The 14397-nt window shown below is 44.2% G+C and overlaps 2 protein-coding genes across 4 annotated transcripts in view; one reads left to right on the top strand and one right to left on the bottom strand.

Moving 5' to 3' along the window:
- Positions 1 to 8944, top strand: part of kidins220a (kinase D-interacting substrate 220a) — a 46712-nt gene extending 37768 nt beyond the window's left edge. The window contains exons 27-33 of one of the 3 annotated variants that reach the window (XM_079261753.1): positions 139 to 198; positions 2051 to 2083; positions 3217 to 3333; positions 3487 to 3585; positions 4590 to 4808; positions 6862 to 7083; positions 7477 to 8944. In XM_079261753.1, the coding sequence (XP_079117879.1) occupies positions 139 to 198; positions 2051 to 2083; positions 3217 to 3333; positions 3487 to 3585; positions 4590 to 4808; positions 6862 to 7083; positions 7477 to 8340 (1614 nt within the window). In that variant the 3' untranslated portion in view covers positions 8341 to 8944. The remainder of the gene's footprint in view (positions 1 to 138; positions 199 to 2050; positions 2084 to 3216; positions 3334 to 3486; positions 3586 to 4589; positions 4809 to 6861; positions 7084 to 7476) is intronic. The other 2 variants (XM_079261752.1, XM_079261751.1) reach the window with 2 other exon arrangements.
- Positions 8945 to 10228: 1284 nt separating this feature from the next.
- On the bottom strand, positions 10229 to 12602 carry id2a (inhibitor of DNA binding 2a). The gene is made up of 3 exons (XM_079262122.1): positions 12167 to 12602; positions 11766 to 11826; positions 10229 to 10886 (listed from the first exon to the last, which is right to left on the bottom strand). Exons 1-2 carry the CDS (start codon positions 12518 to 12520, stop codon positions 11770 to 11772), a joined length of 411 nt encoding a protein of 136 aa, XP_079118248.1. The 5' UTR covers positions 12521 to 12602; the 3' UTR covers positions 10229 to 10886; positions 11766 to 11769.
- Between the last annotated feature and the right edge of the window lie 1795 nt (positions 12603 to 14397).

Genomic DNA, 14397 nt, shown 5'->3' with positions numbered 1-14397 from the left:
CCCACTTGCAGGGTATTTATCCATTTTAAAATTTAAAGTAAAGAAGATAAAGGTTATTCTATAAACTGCATGGTCATCAACTCAACTTTCGTTAATCTTCCCTCTTATACAACTGTTTCCATTCTGCGCCCATGTCAGGATGTTATTGCAGAGGATGCCAGAGAAGGCCTCCCCTCAAGCCCCTTTGACCCCACCATGGTAACCTCAGTAACATCAGCAGGCATTTTAGCACGTTTACTGCACCTATACCCAGTTGTGTAACAGAACTGGTGTAATGTAATGTGCCTGTCGACCCGATGCATTAAGCTTGTACCACTTATGTTTTGCATGAATAAAATGCACACTTATATGTTTGGCAGGCTATGTGTTTTGCTGTGGCTCAGAAAGGACAGGAGATTAGAAATGGATTATCTTACCTGACACTTTTTGATTTTTAAATTACTTGAGCTGTACTCTGTGTCTTGTGCAGAAAATGACTTACATGATTATTTGTTTAATTCCTGGTCTTTAGTTTTAGTCTGGAGCAAACATTGGAGCTGGCTTTGTTATGTCATGTGACAAGCTTACAGATGTGAAGAACACCGACTGAAATGGTCTCAAACACTTGGCTGTTGTTATAATCAATGTTAAAACATTAAATATTGGTTTTGATCGAAGCTAAATCAACAGACGATCATCAGTTCAATTCCAGATTACACGAGGAGTGATTGTGACCCCCTCCTAACATAATTTTTTTTTCTTTTTGATTTTATTATATATTATTTAAAGAAAATGAACCAAACTTCTGCATCCAGATAGTCACGTCTTCAGAGCGATCAGCTACTATTTGAACAATTTAATGATAACACTGCTCAGGAGAGCTGTGCTTCATAAAGCCACTTATCAGGCCAATGCCAGCGAGCGCTGAAAAAAGCTTTGCGAAAGATTTAAATATAGATTACTGTCTAATGTTCCTTCTCTAGTACCTCTTATCTGGCTATTTTTTCTGTCTATATATTTTTTTAAAAATCCCGTCCCCCATACCTTCATCAGTGCCTCAGCTGATACCACACTTTGCTCCTCATATCTTTCTCAAACTTCCTTAGTATAAATGTTCTTTTTTTTTTTTTAATCCCCTTTTAAGGTTTGTGGCTAATCTCATTGTGTAGAGCTTACATCTGTCTGTATTTCTGCAAATCTCCAAGTATGTGTGTGTGTGTGTGTCTTAATTTGTGTGTGAGTCTTTGGATATGTAAGCAGTTCTGGCTGAGTGTAATTGCCTAGCTGGTGGAAGTGTGAGTATGGATTCGTCTGGCTGCTTGGATTATCATCAGAGCAACTGTTGGGGCTAGCGACACACAGACATACACACACATATATGTATACTGTACACTGACAATGAGCCCAGCGCTGGTAGAGCTTATCTCCATACCAAGATGCTTCCTCCCTCACAGAGCTCTGTTTCCTCTTCCCCATCCTTCTGCCCAGCCCGGAGCTCAGCCCAGCTGTAATTACACTCTTATCACACACACACTGGGCGGGTTAACACAAACACACACATATTCAAGCTTTCACTCACATTCCTAGAAGACACATGTGCCGTCTGAATCAAGGAGCTTTATTTAAAAATGAAATTTCACCTTTTTTCTGCGCGTGAAAGGTTCCCCCTTCTTTTGCTTGTTTTTTTCTTTTTGTCTGTCCTTCATAGTCTGTTGTGTCTGCAAAGATTATGACTCCAGCATGAACAAAATCTTCTTGTCTAATAATTCTACTTCTAATAGCCTCTACATTTCCAGGCTGATGGCACTGGCTGGCTGTGTGGCTGCTGTAAAGAAGCCGTCTCCTTCCCTGCTGGGAGACGGATAAATGTCTGCGCTGTTGTCAGTGTCTCTCATATCCCTTGATGATGAGTTCAACATGTGTGCTAGCGTCTCCCTGCTTGTCTCTTTACTGTCTTAATTCTGCCTTCCCGCCTTGTTTTTTTTCCCCACAGGTACAGACTCAGTTTGTAATGTGAAGGCTCTTTCCTGTGCTTTTGACTGTTTGCTTCTTTTTTGTTTTCCTGATCAAGCATTTAAAGTCGCTGCCTTACAAATTAAAGCAGGTACAGCTCTGGTTTCACGGCTTTCTTCTCTGCATTTCAGCCTCTATTTTCCATCACCCACATGTCTCTACCTCATCTTTAACACATTGATTTGTTTCTACACTGCATGCAGTAGAAAGAGACTTAAACACAACTTAAGCTCCTGTCCTAGTAGGTAGAATCACTTCTGTAGTTCCACATGGAGAAAAACCTGTAGGCATGGACAGTAGATGAATCTAAGTGTTCAGTGCCAGTGTTCATTCCCACCATTACAGAAAGTTGGCACTTACTTATGTGTACTGTGTTGTATTTTTTTCCCCCCTTATTTGTTGAACAACCATTCACAGTCCTCCAAAGCTTTGCTCTTCTCTCCCTCTAAACCAGAAACAAAGCCGGGGGGGCTTACCATAAAGCCTTGTCTTAATGGTGTTAATAGCTGGGTGGAGCAGGAGTGAAAGATGGGAGAGAGAGAGGCAGAGTGATGGAAAAGAGAGTAGGAGTTCTGTACAGGAGGCTGAAGGGGAAAGAATGTGAGATGAAGGAAGGAAGGAAAGGAAGGAAGGAAGGAAGGGAGGGAGGGAGAAAAAAGGAAGGAGTAAGGAGTTTGCTCATCACAGAGACCAGCAGAGCCAGAGGGAGAAGGGTGAAGGATGGATGAAGTTTGTTTGGTTTTTGTGCCAGTGGTTGGCATGCCGGCTGTGTGTGAGGCCTTAAGGCTGCATGGACAGGCAACTGGTATTAGTCATAATGAGCCTTGTAGCCTCTCAGCAGCGACCGCCACTCAGTACAGCTCACAGACTTGCAGACTCCTTCCCTTAAGTGTTGTGCACACACTTAATGTGCTTATATATATATACACTGAGGAAGGGGATAAGAGCAGGTAACAGAGTATTTGGATAGGTTGGCTGCTTTGTTTACATTTACACTTACACTGTGTGACTGATAGAGAGAATTACTGTGTGGGATTGTGGTTTTTCTTCTCTCTGTGCTTCACAGTAACAGGCCTGCATGTCTATCTGCCGGGAATCATTGCTCGATTCACACTAATCCATGTTTTAGGAATAAGCTGCTCTAACAAAGTGTGTGTATTTGCCCTCATAATAATAGAAGACTTTCTATATTCCAATGATGTGTTGATTTGTGCTGTAATGCAGGTCTGTCCTGCTGTCCTGCTCAGCTCTTTGAGCACTGATGCAGCGTGTGAGCGTCTCAAACAGTTAGAGGGAATCGACCCAAACATGTTGCCTCAGTACACAGCTACCATCAAAAAGGTATACAATAAAATGTTTTTCTGATGTTTTTAGTGATGGGTTTTTTTTTCTGTCAATGTTTCTATTGCTTATAGTGATGTTTTTTTCTTCCGTCCTCGTAAATACAATTCTGTTTTCTTTGCATGTCCATGAATTGAATGTTATCCATTGCAGGCTAATATAAATGGTCGAGTGCTTACTCACTGCAATCTTGAGGAGCTGAAGAAAGAGATGGAGATGAACTTTGGTGACTGGCAGCTTTTCAGAGGAATGGTAGGACAAAGTCATTTACCTGTTTTTGCTGTGAACATCTGTCCGGATTTGAATTAAGTTTGTTTTTGTTGTTGAGAAGGCAATCATAGAAAGCATCACTCTACCACAACCAACATCAGCCAGATTGTTGCTCCCACAGCCTTTATGTCCAGATCGTTTTCAGTAGCATCCATCCTTTTCATTCTGCCCTACTTTACGGACACTCAGGCCCTGCCAATGCCCTTCTGTTCATTCATGTTATCCTTGGTTTATTCCAAAAGCCAAGCAAGACATTATCTCATAAGACATCTTTTTCTGCTTTGAGATATTGGGATGTCGATTTTATAATCCATATTACGAGAGGCATACTCGTCAGTCAGCCAGAAGTCCAGTCAGCTGAGCTATAGCTGAAATCACTAACACATGTAGCCATCTCCACTTCATCAACTGTTAGTCTGTGCTCCTAATACCAAAGCAGAGCCTGGGATTGGTCATGTTTTCCCTGAGATTGGATGCAAAATTCACATAGAAGCAGCTAGAAAGTCCAGTGGCCTTACAGCTCCATGAAAAAAAAAAACTATGTTGTGTTGCCAGGATGCTACAAGCACAGCCGTCTGGTTCAAGATGGCTGACTGATATCTGGATGAAGGGAGGTTATTGTTGGGGAGGAGAGGATAGCTGAGTTACTGTTACTACTCTACTGAAGGAGCAGCTCGCAATTCTCCTTTTTACAAGCATATGCTTTTACTGTTTATGCCGTCTAACATGTTCTGTATGTCACATGCTCTGTGAAAACATGCTTTGCGTAATTCTTATTTATTATTCAAAGAGATCCACATTTGCACAAAAGTTTAGGAGGCTCTTTTCTCAAAAGTGCCATCTTTTCTAAGTTTTGTGTAATCTGCATGGAGAAATTTATAAATATTCCTGCACACACATAGTACTGAAAACAGGAACTGAACCAGCAATAACCTGAAAAAATTAAAGGCCTTAACAGAAACATTGAAGCATTGTGTACTTTGAAGGTGATGGAGCAACGTCATGCAGAAAGCCAAGCAGCGCTACAGGATGAGTCCCGTGCTGCAAGTGAGCAGGGCAGCAGCGTGCTCCAAGGGGAGCCCAGCAGACGCGCAGGTGGAATTCAGCATGAAACACCAGCTTTCAGCCTCAACCTTAGCTTCGAAGAGCTCAGCGGAGTGGGGCTGGAGGAGCCTATGAGACGAAGCAACAATCCACACTGGCCGGTCAGTCTTTCCATCAAGAGCTTTATGCAAATACATCACAGCAGCAGATGAGGTTAAATAGAATTAACAGTGTTTGTGCTTTGTGTTTGCACATATGCATATTCAAAAAAAGATGAAAAGTAGCTTAGCATGAGTGTGCAGCACTAGCAAAGTGGTGAAGAAAAGGTCACACCAAGACTGTAAATAAATAAAAAAAACAGCGGGTCACACCGACAAACTGCCCCAACAGCCACGTGTCTGCAGCACCCATCCATCCATCTTTTGCCGCTTATCCGGGGTCGGGTCGCGGGGGCAGCAGCCTAAGCAGGAAAGCCCAGACTTCCCTCTCCCCAGCCACATTTGCCAACTCTGCGGGGGGGATCCCGAGGCGTTCCCAGGCCAGCCGAGAGATGTAATCCCTCCAGCGTGTCCTGGGTCTTCCCCGGGGTCTCCTCCCCGAGGGACGTGCCTGGAACACCTCACCAGGGAGGCGTCCAGGAGGCATCCTGACCAGATGCCCGAGCCACCTCAACTGGTTCCTCTCGATGCGAAGGAGCAGCGGCTCTACTCTGAGCCCCTCCCGGATGACCGAGCTCCTCACCCTATCTCTAAGGGAGAGCCCGGCCACCCTGCGGAGGAAACTCATTTCAGCCGCCTGTATACGAGATCTCGTTCTTTCGGTCACGACCCACAGCTCATGACCATAGGTGAGGGTAGGAACGTAGATCGACTGATAAATCGAGAGCTTCGCCTTCTGGCTCAGCTCCTTCTTCACCACGACAGACCGGCACAGAGTCCGCCTTACTGCAGACGCCGCACCGATCCGTCTGTCGATCTCGCGCTCCATCCTTCCCTCACTCGTGAACAAGACCCCGAGATATTTAAACTCCTCCACTTGGGGCAGGACCTGACTCCCGACCCGGAGAGGGCAATCCACCCTATTCCGGCTGAGGACCATGGTCTCAGATTTTGAGGTGCTGATTCTCATCCCAGCCGCTTCACACTCGGCCGCGAATCGCTCAAGCAAGAGCTGGAGATCACGACCAGACGAAGCCAACAGGACCACGTCATCTGCAAAAAGCAGGGACCCAATCCTGAGGCCACCAAGTCGGATCCCCTCAACCCCTCGGCTGCGCCTAGAAATTCTGTCCATATAAGTTATGAACAGAATCGGTGATAAAGGGCAGCCTTGGCGGAGTCCAACCCTCACCGGAAACGAATCCGACTTACTACCGGCAATGCGGACCAAGCTCTGACACCTGTCGTACAGGGACCGGACAGCTCGTACAAGGGGGTCCGGTACCCCATACTCCCGGAGTACCCCCCACAGGAGCCCCCGGGGGACACGGTCGAACACCTTCTCCAGGTCCACAAAGCACATGTAGACTGGTTGGGCAAACTCCCATGCCCCCTCCAGGACCCCAGAGAGGGTATAGAGCTGGTCCACTGTTCCGCGACCAGGACGAAAACCACACTGTCTGCAGCACAAAGTCAGAATTTTCTTTTTATTATCTCAGTGGTTTCATATTTACGTCGTTTGGAGTGAGAGAAGAGTACGGCAGAGGAAGCTGATGTTGCGCTTGAATTTGACAGAATTAAAAATACATACACATACTGCTACACACCAAAAGGTGTCAAGGGGCCCCCTGTTTGTTATTTTCACCCTCCCTATACCCACTTTGCAAATTCTGTGAGACACGGGCAAACATTCGCACATAGACAGCTGACTCTGCTGCTATTTTAAATGGTCTCGCTTTGTGAATTGTTTCAAATTTAATCCAGGCACTGAAAACAGTGCATCTTTCATCGCCACTCCATCTGCGTTCCATGCCAGTAACTTCTTCACTTTATCCAATTCTCGTATCCTGAATATTTAATCGGCTGCGTGTCAATTATAGCTCAGAATCTGAATACATTTATATTCTTTAGGTGACACGTTTATCGTATGTTTGTATTTCTTTCTTGGGTAATAGCCCAGAATTGTAAAACACTGACACTTAGGAGTCTTTCAAACAAACATGTGCCTCAGAAAACTGGGTTTGCATGCCAGCCCAACTTTTTCTCATCTTGTCAGGTGGCAAATCACCACACTTCAAGCATGTCCAGCCTCAACTCCCAGGAATCCTCTAATGACATCTGCAAGCTGACAGACAAGCAGCAGGCTGAGTATCGTGATGCCTACAGGGAGTACATTGCTCAGATGGCCCAGCTGGAGATGTCCGGCAGTGGGGGGGAGAGGCCTGTGCAGCCCCACCCTGGACAATTCCTCCAGGCTGTCAACTCAGAGGACAAAGGGGTGAGTGGACAGTCACAAGTTCAATGTCACTATTTTTGCCATAGCATCACTAATGAAAGAGATGGTTCAATCAAATAAGTCTGAGTCTGATTACAGAGGAGACAATGTGGTTAATTGTCATTCATTTGCATCGTTGCAGCACAGAAATAAGCTTGTAGGTTTTAAAACTTACGTATATTTCTGGCCAGTGCAATGGCAATAGTTTAAGTTGGAGCTGGGAAAATACAAAATATGCTTCTTGCATTTCTTAATTTTTGGCATATACTCCTTGTTTCTCTTGGCACTAAAGGGAGAGACAGGAATCTCCCTCTTAGAGGCCTGCAGGGGGCCAGCAGCACAGAATACTGTATATTTTTTGTTCTCCTGAATCTGAATCCTCTTCCATCCCTTCAGGCCAAGGAAGGAACTGATCAAGACAGCCGCAAGTCCTTTACCAAGAGAGGCTCCAAAAGTAGCGATGCCACAGATTTAGCCTCGGGGGCTGATGCTCTGCTCCTAGACCCCATTAGTGAAGAGGATGAGAAGCTAGACCATAGTGTGTCTTCCAAGACATCAGGCTCAAGGAAGAATGGGGCAGGGTCATACTACCATAGGGTGGCCAGTGAAGAAGATTCAGGCCCAGAAGAAGCTGACAACACCACGCCTCTCCTCCACAATGAAGCAAAGACCAGTGCTCTGTCTGCACAAAGAGCCAACCCTGGCCTCCATACAGATGTCCTCCTAGATCACAAGGACTCTTCTGATTCAGGGATGCGCTCTAGTGACAGCTCCTCAGACCCCTCCCTGGAGGAAGCTGAAGGAGACACCAGCAGCGCAGCACTGGAGCCCAGTATGATTGAACTGGAGCTGGAAGGGTTGGTGAAGAAGAGAGGCCTCCTTCCAAGCAGTCTGAGTGGCCTGCAGGACGCTACGGTGGCCCGCATGTCCATCTGCTCCGAAGCTCCATCTGAAGCCAGCTTAATGGCCAGCAGCCCAGATGAGGGGTGGCCGTCCAACGGGGTCATCAACCTGAACCGCACCGCCAGCAACACCACCCTCAATAACAACACAAGCAGCCCCAGTGACACCAACACTAACACCAACAACAGCCATCAGCAGCAGGCTAACATCACAGGCACAGAGTCCACCACCTCCTCCGCCAGCGTCATCATTCCCCAAGCTGTCATCATCACCCCCGGCAGCAGCGCTGCCATCATCCACCACAACCAGAACCTGTGCACCATCACTCTGGGAGACGAGAGGGAGAGTGTCCTCTGAAAAAACCACATGTTTGTGTTTAGGATGGATCCTGCAGAGGGCCATTCTTCATGTTATCATAGCAAAATTATACGTTTGATGTTGTGATGTGTTCCAAAGATTTAGAGAAGATATTGAAGGAATTGTTGGAGGTGTTTCTACAAATTAAGCAGAGAGCATCCAGAAAGAAACAGTATCTTGCAGTTTAAAATGAAAAAAAAAAGAACATTTTGAATTTTAATGTTGCCAAAAAAAACCTTTCGCTCAGGTCAAATGAGTCTCATGTTGTGAGGACGTTGCTTTTGTGTGTGTTTAGATTTCTCTTCTATGTGAATGTGGTGCTGTTACTTGGAATCTGTGTGTTTAGTAAAGGAATATTTACATTTTCAGAAAAACGTTACTTAAAAGGTAGTTAGGCCTGAAAAAGCATAGCATGGTTACTGAAACCTGCACCAAGTGCATTGTGTGGTGTTGTGGTTAAAACATTTCACGTAGATGGTGTGTTTTATTGTTGCCTGTTGCTGTGATGGAGAAAATAATGCATGCACTAGACTCCAGATTGGTGTTTGTCTTTGCACACTGTGTTTTGAATCAAATAAACATTTCACTGCATGGATCTGTGAAATAAATCACATGATCTTGTTTTTGCTCCTCTTTGTTAGAAACTCAGCAGTCACATACTTAAGTCTCAGTAGACTTCCATTATTTAATAAATAAACCCAGAGTCCCTAACTAAAAAACTTTTAAATGGTTTCATATGGACATGCAGCGTTAGGGACTAGAAAAAGTGACGGAGGAGATGATTGCTTGCAGGACTTTGGTTGTCCGATAGATGGTGCACTCTCCATACAAACCTGTAGCAGGCGTGTCGCGCGGAGCTCAGACCAGCGGGGATCCTCAAGTTAAGAGTACTGACAAGAATGGAGACAGTTCCTTTGAAGTACGTGATCTTTAATGAGTAGTTTCTGTTCATTCACTTTGACTTTTCTAAAATTATTTGACAAAAGCTAATTCATGAAGATATCCCAAGGGATTATTCCTGAAGGTAAAACTCCTAAAGACGTGTGTAGATTAGTTGGTATGAAATAAGACAATTGTTCACTCTGAAAGGTGAATCGGAATGACAGGTGAGCGTTCACCTCGGGGTATCGATTATCTGGACAGTGCTCCTGTTGAAATAAATCTTTTTCCAGTCCTAGAAGTTCAATTCTATCTCTGCGGACTGTAAAATACTGGTATTGAATATTTTGAATAAAGTTTGAGGTGCGTCACCTGTAACATACTACAATCTTGACCCAATAGTCACAGGGTCCACATTTTCCCCATAGTGGCATACATCCCCTTTGATTTTTGGACAGATTTGGTCTGTGAAATTGAGCTTAACTAAGGAATAATGTAGCCATTTTTTTTTTTTAAAATATGAAAAGCCATGTAGATCCACAACAGTTCTTCATGAAACCAAAGCAATTACTGCCTTAATAGGTTGAAGATTACTTGTGGGTTCAGTAACGCGTCAGAGACTCGGTATCAACTCAAGTTAAATTTCCATAATTGTCTACCTTTTAAAAAAAGAAACAGCACAGCCTCGGCCTGGTGCTTAAATGGCTCAGACTGCCACGCTAAAGCGTTTAATCCTATTTACTTTACATAGCATGGCAGAAAGTAAAAGTGCAGTCAGACTGTGCGCCCTAAATAAGCTTTTATGCAACCATGAGCCTCCAGGTCGTGTTTGCCTTGGGAAAAGAGTTGTTTTGGATCTTCTCTACAGGTCACATAGTGGAGGCCTGATAAGGACACTGTAGGGTTTGTTTTGAAAGAGTAAGAAGAACGAACAGCGGCTCATACCTACACACAGAAGTATGCAAGATTTTACTCCCCTAACATGTGTCCCCAATGAAATGTGTTCAAATTGTGTTTTTGATTTATTTTGTATTAAAAAAAAAGTACAATTTACATTACTTTTATAAAAAGTTTCAGCATAATTAAGTACAACATTACACTTTTGCAGAAGTTTCAAATTCCTGCAACTATACAAGATAAACTCCCGATGAGAGTTCACAAGATTTTTTTTTCTCCATTCATTTTATCTTTTTTTTCTTCTTGATTTAAACATCGTCCAGTCCTTCATGTGCCAAGAACTCTGACAAGACAAGACTAAACTTTTTACAGTAACTAACCATGTCTGTTTCTATACACACGTTCCCACCTCCGCAAAAAAGCGAAGAGTTCAACAAGGAGAGGAGCAAAGCGGGGGGAGAGATGAGGGAGGGGAAATAATCCTTGTGACAATAATCTCATTTTTCCTCCCGTTGCAGGGAACATAACGCACCTTCCATTTCCAGAAAGGACTTTAAAAAAAAAGTCTTAAGTTAAATAATAATGAACTGTCCAAACAGAAAAACACATCACATAAGATTGTCCCATAATAAGCAAAAGTCTCTTGATTTCAGCGTCAGAAGAAATAGGGGGGGAAAAAAAATCCAGGGCTGGGGGGCAGAGGCTGGAGGGAAGGGGGGAAAGTCCTGCTCCCCAGGTCCTGTGTGTATTTTTGCGTCTTGACCAAACACCTGCAAAAGATTGAGAAAGAGAGGCGTGTTTAGAAAACGCAAACAGGGCAGAGATCCGGACAGACTGGCGCCAGGGAGGAAGCCGCAGTTTTTAACATTTAACCAAACACTCCCAATACTAAGCAAACCCTGCGCTCCAGATGTACACACACACACACACACACACACACACACACACACACACACACACACACACACACACACACACACACACACACACGGACGGATGAGGGGGGACGGAGGGAGCGCACGCGCACACACTTTTCGCACAACTTCAGCCTACAATCTGGGGAAGAATCAGCGTAATTGCCGCTCAGCTGGCGCCTACCCACTTCTTGTACCAATTATGTGCAGACATCGTAGTAGCAGTAATCCAAACAGCCATTATTTTCCTTTAGCAGATGCTCTTCATTATAGACACAAGAGGGTATAATACAACCCCACGAATGCTACTCGTAGACAGTAAACCAAAAAAAAAAAAAAAAAAAAAAAAGCATGGCGCAAATATCTATGCAGTTCCCAACATATCTGCCAGATAAACGTCTTTGGTCACAACAGAGAAGTCGCTTATTTATTGGATTAATATGAATCAGATTCACATCAGTATTTTTATCCGTTTCAGATCAAATCGGCAAATAAATGTTTAATACTAGGTTGGAGAAATCAGACAACTGTCCGCCCCAGCGTTGCAGCGCATCCGCACACAACAACACATTGGGACCATTTACAGCAACGTGAGACGGCATTAGCAGGGGAACAAATGCATTGGGAAATGGTAATTCTAGCCCATCCTGCTCCAGCAGACTGGGATACAGGCTGTAGCGGAGCCTGAAAGCCCTGGACAGAATGCAGCAGCAGACATGAGGACAGCCTACTTACCGCTTTAACGATGCAGAGTCCGGCTGTCATCTGTCATCAGCTCTGATGGCAAGTCCGGGGACTGAAAACAAACAAACACACAGACCAAATGTTAAGTCTCAACGCAGCTTCCGATTGAAGTGGCTGGCGTTGCAACAGCGCAATGTAGGTCGAATCTCTTCCTCATCTGATTCTGAACAAAAGAGGGGGAGAAAAAAAACAACAAAAAAAAATCCGTTTTCCTTTCCAACAAGCCATTTTTTTTTGCGAGTTACGCTTTGGCTTCAAAGACCGCGCTGTTTGTGCGCGCACACACGCACACACGAAACAACATCTAGACATATTTCACAACACACCAGACTGTGGTTTTTTTTTTTTTTTTTTTTAAAGTTTAGAGGCTTCTTCAGCTACAGCGTAATTACCTGTAATGACAAGATGCTGATATCTGTGTTGAGGGTGGTCAGAGGGGTTCTGGATGGAGTCTGCCCCGGCCGCGCGGGGTGATGCAGGCTGGTTAGTGCGACACTGGAGTCCAACGCAATCTGCAGGTCCAGGATGTAGTCGATGACATGCTGCAGGATTTCCATCTTGCTGACGTTCTTGTTCTGGGGGATGCTGGGCACCAGCTCCTTCAGCTTGGAGTAGCAGTCGTTCATGTTGTACAGCAAGCTGAGCGGGTCATCCACCGGGGTCTTGCTCCGAGAGATTCCTAAGGAGTGCTCTGATAAATTCGCGTTGTTTTTCCGGAAAGACCGCACGGGACTTATTGCTTTCATTTTGTCAGCGTTAAGTTAAGCGGAGAGGACTTGCTCGTGTCGATATCTCGCGTCTTGTTAGTCCGGCTTTATTATTATTTTTTCTCAGGCGATCAGCGATCAGACTGGATTACCTAGCTGTCAGTGGTTTATATAGGCAGCGTCTGTGTGTGCCACATGGGCGGGTCAAATGCGTCGATTGGGAGCAACCGAGATGTCACTCAACGCGTTTCTGTCCTCCTATTGGCTCTTATTACTACAACCCCGCCCCTTCACCGCCGCGTTACCAGTAGCAACGCATTCATGAAGGCGGAACCCAGAGGGTGCCTCAGCAGCTCCGGTGGGCAATTTGGAAAATTAAGTCCTTACCTGTTTCCGATCAAGAAAATTAATGATTCACATGGATGTCAGTTGACAAGGAGATGCTTGGGCACGCATCAGTACCTAAACATGAACGTTGTTTGGATGAGATCCTATTGGCTACTTTTGTCATGAAGATCAAGCAAAGTGTTTTGCATTTTTCAGGTTATTTAAAAATAATAATAAAAAAAATAGCCTGATAAGTCAGATCAGTTTTGTAAAACCATTAATCAATCATTTTTCATGTGCATTCAGTTGACGTTGGGTTTGGGAGGTGTGGAGCAATGACAGGGGGACCATATCAGGCGCGTCTGATGACTCTTAATTCGCTCCAGCCCGGACCGGTGTGAAAGCACCTTTCTGCTTGTCATCAAACTGAGAGACTCCGACAGGAAATATATAAAGCAGAAGCAGCAAATTGAAACGTTAGAAGTTTGACGCAGATAAAAAAAACTTTCTCCTCATCACAAAACGTTAGTTCTTATCAGACATATTTTATCATTCAACACACAAATTTGTGGTTGTCTAATCTTTTATGTCTTTGGTGCAAACCTGAAATATTAATGTGCATTTTGGAGTGTCGTGAAAATCCCAGATTATGGTGTGCAAAACTTCAGTTAATTGTTTTCATGTTTCTTTTATTTGGAGACTCGTGCGTTTTCCAGATCTGCTACCAGTGTTGTGTCCCGCATACGTTCATCCAAACTTCTCACTGAAGTTTGTTAGACTACATGCAACTGCTTAAAATGGGACTTTTTATATATGAGCACGTGAAGAAGTGATTAACAACAACTGACATGTTAATGTTTTCTGAATGACCCATTTGTTTCTAGGAATTACACGCTTCATTCTTCAGCTGCAGTTGACAGAGGAGGCTCTTTGATACCCCAGTAAAAGTGATAACCCCCAGGGGTAGGTGAAGGCTTTTGTGATGTACTCGTTTTTGCCTTTGCATATGAAGTTTGATGCAGATTAAATGAACTGATGTTGTTTCAGAGAAGGGAAAACAAATAGCCCATAAATTAAACTTGAATGACGAAGTTCTGATTGGGTTTTAATGTCTTCGGTTTATTCACATTGATTTTTTTTTATTTGCAACTGAGGTGAAATATAAGAAATGGTTCTTAAAGCAAAATATAATCCCATGCATGGAGAAGAGAAAAGTAAGACGTAGAAGGTCGCTCCGACACATAATGTGTTTAACCTAATGGTAATTTTGAATCCAGAGAAATTACTAGAAATGTTTATTTATTTATTGTTAAATCCAACAAAACACCTTCTGTGCCATTGTATTTACGCGCGGCCCCAGTCATCCATTCTCCTTCAGCTGTGTTATGCATTTCTAACATAATCTGGAACTGCTGCCTGTGCCCACATCTGGTGCGAAAGATATTTTCCATTTTCTCCCCTTCTTCTTTTGCTCCCACGGCTGTGTACCTATTTCGCCGACGCCCGACTGATGCCTGACAGACAGGTGATGGATTGGCGCAAGAGCACGTCGGTGCAAGGCCGAGCGCTGCACCGGCAGCAGTCTCACC

Source organism: Telmatherina bonti, assembly GCF_933228915.1.
Source record: "Telmatherina bonti genome assembly, chromosome: 22".
Lineage (NCBI taxonomy): Eukaryota > Metazoa > Chordata > Actinopteri > Atheriniformes > Telmatherinidae > Telmatherina > Telmatherina bonti.
The sequence above is the reverse complement of the archived record's forward strand: the minus strand, read 5'-3'. Positions and strand labels throughout refer to the sequence as shown.

Excerpts from the sequence above, each read along its gene's own strand:
- id2a (XM_079262122.1), bottom strand. The coding sequence starts at position 12,520 with ATGAAAGCAATAAGTCCCGTGCGGTCTTTCCGGAAAAACAACGCGAAT. Across the intron at positions 11,827-12,166 it reads TCAGCATCTTGTCATTACAG|TCCCCGGACTTGCCATCAGA; the intron begins GTAATTACGCTG and ends GTTTGTTTTCAG.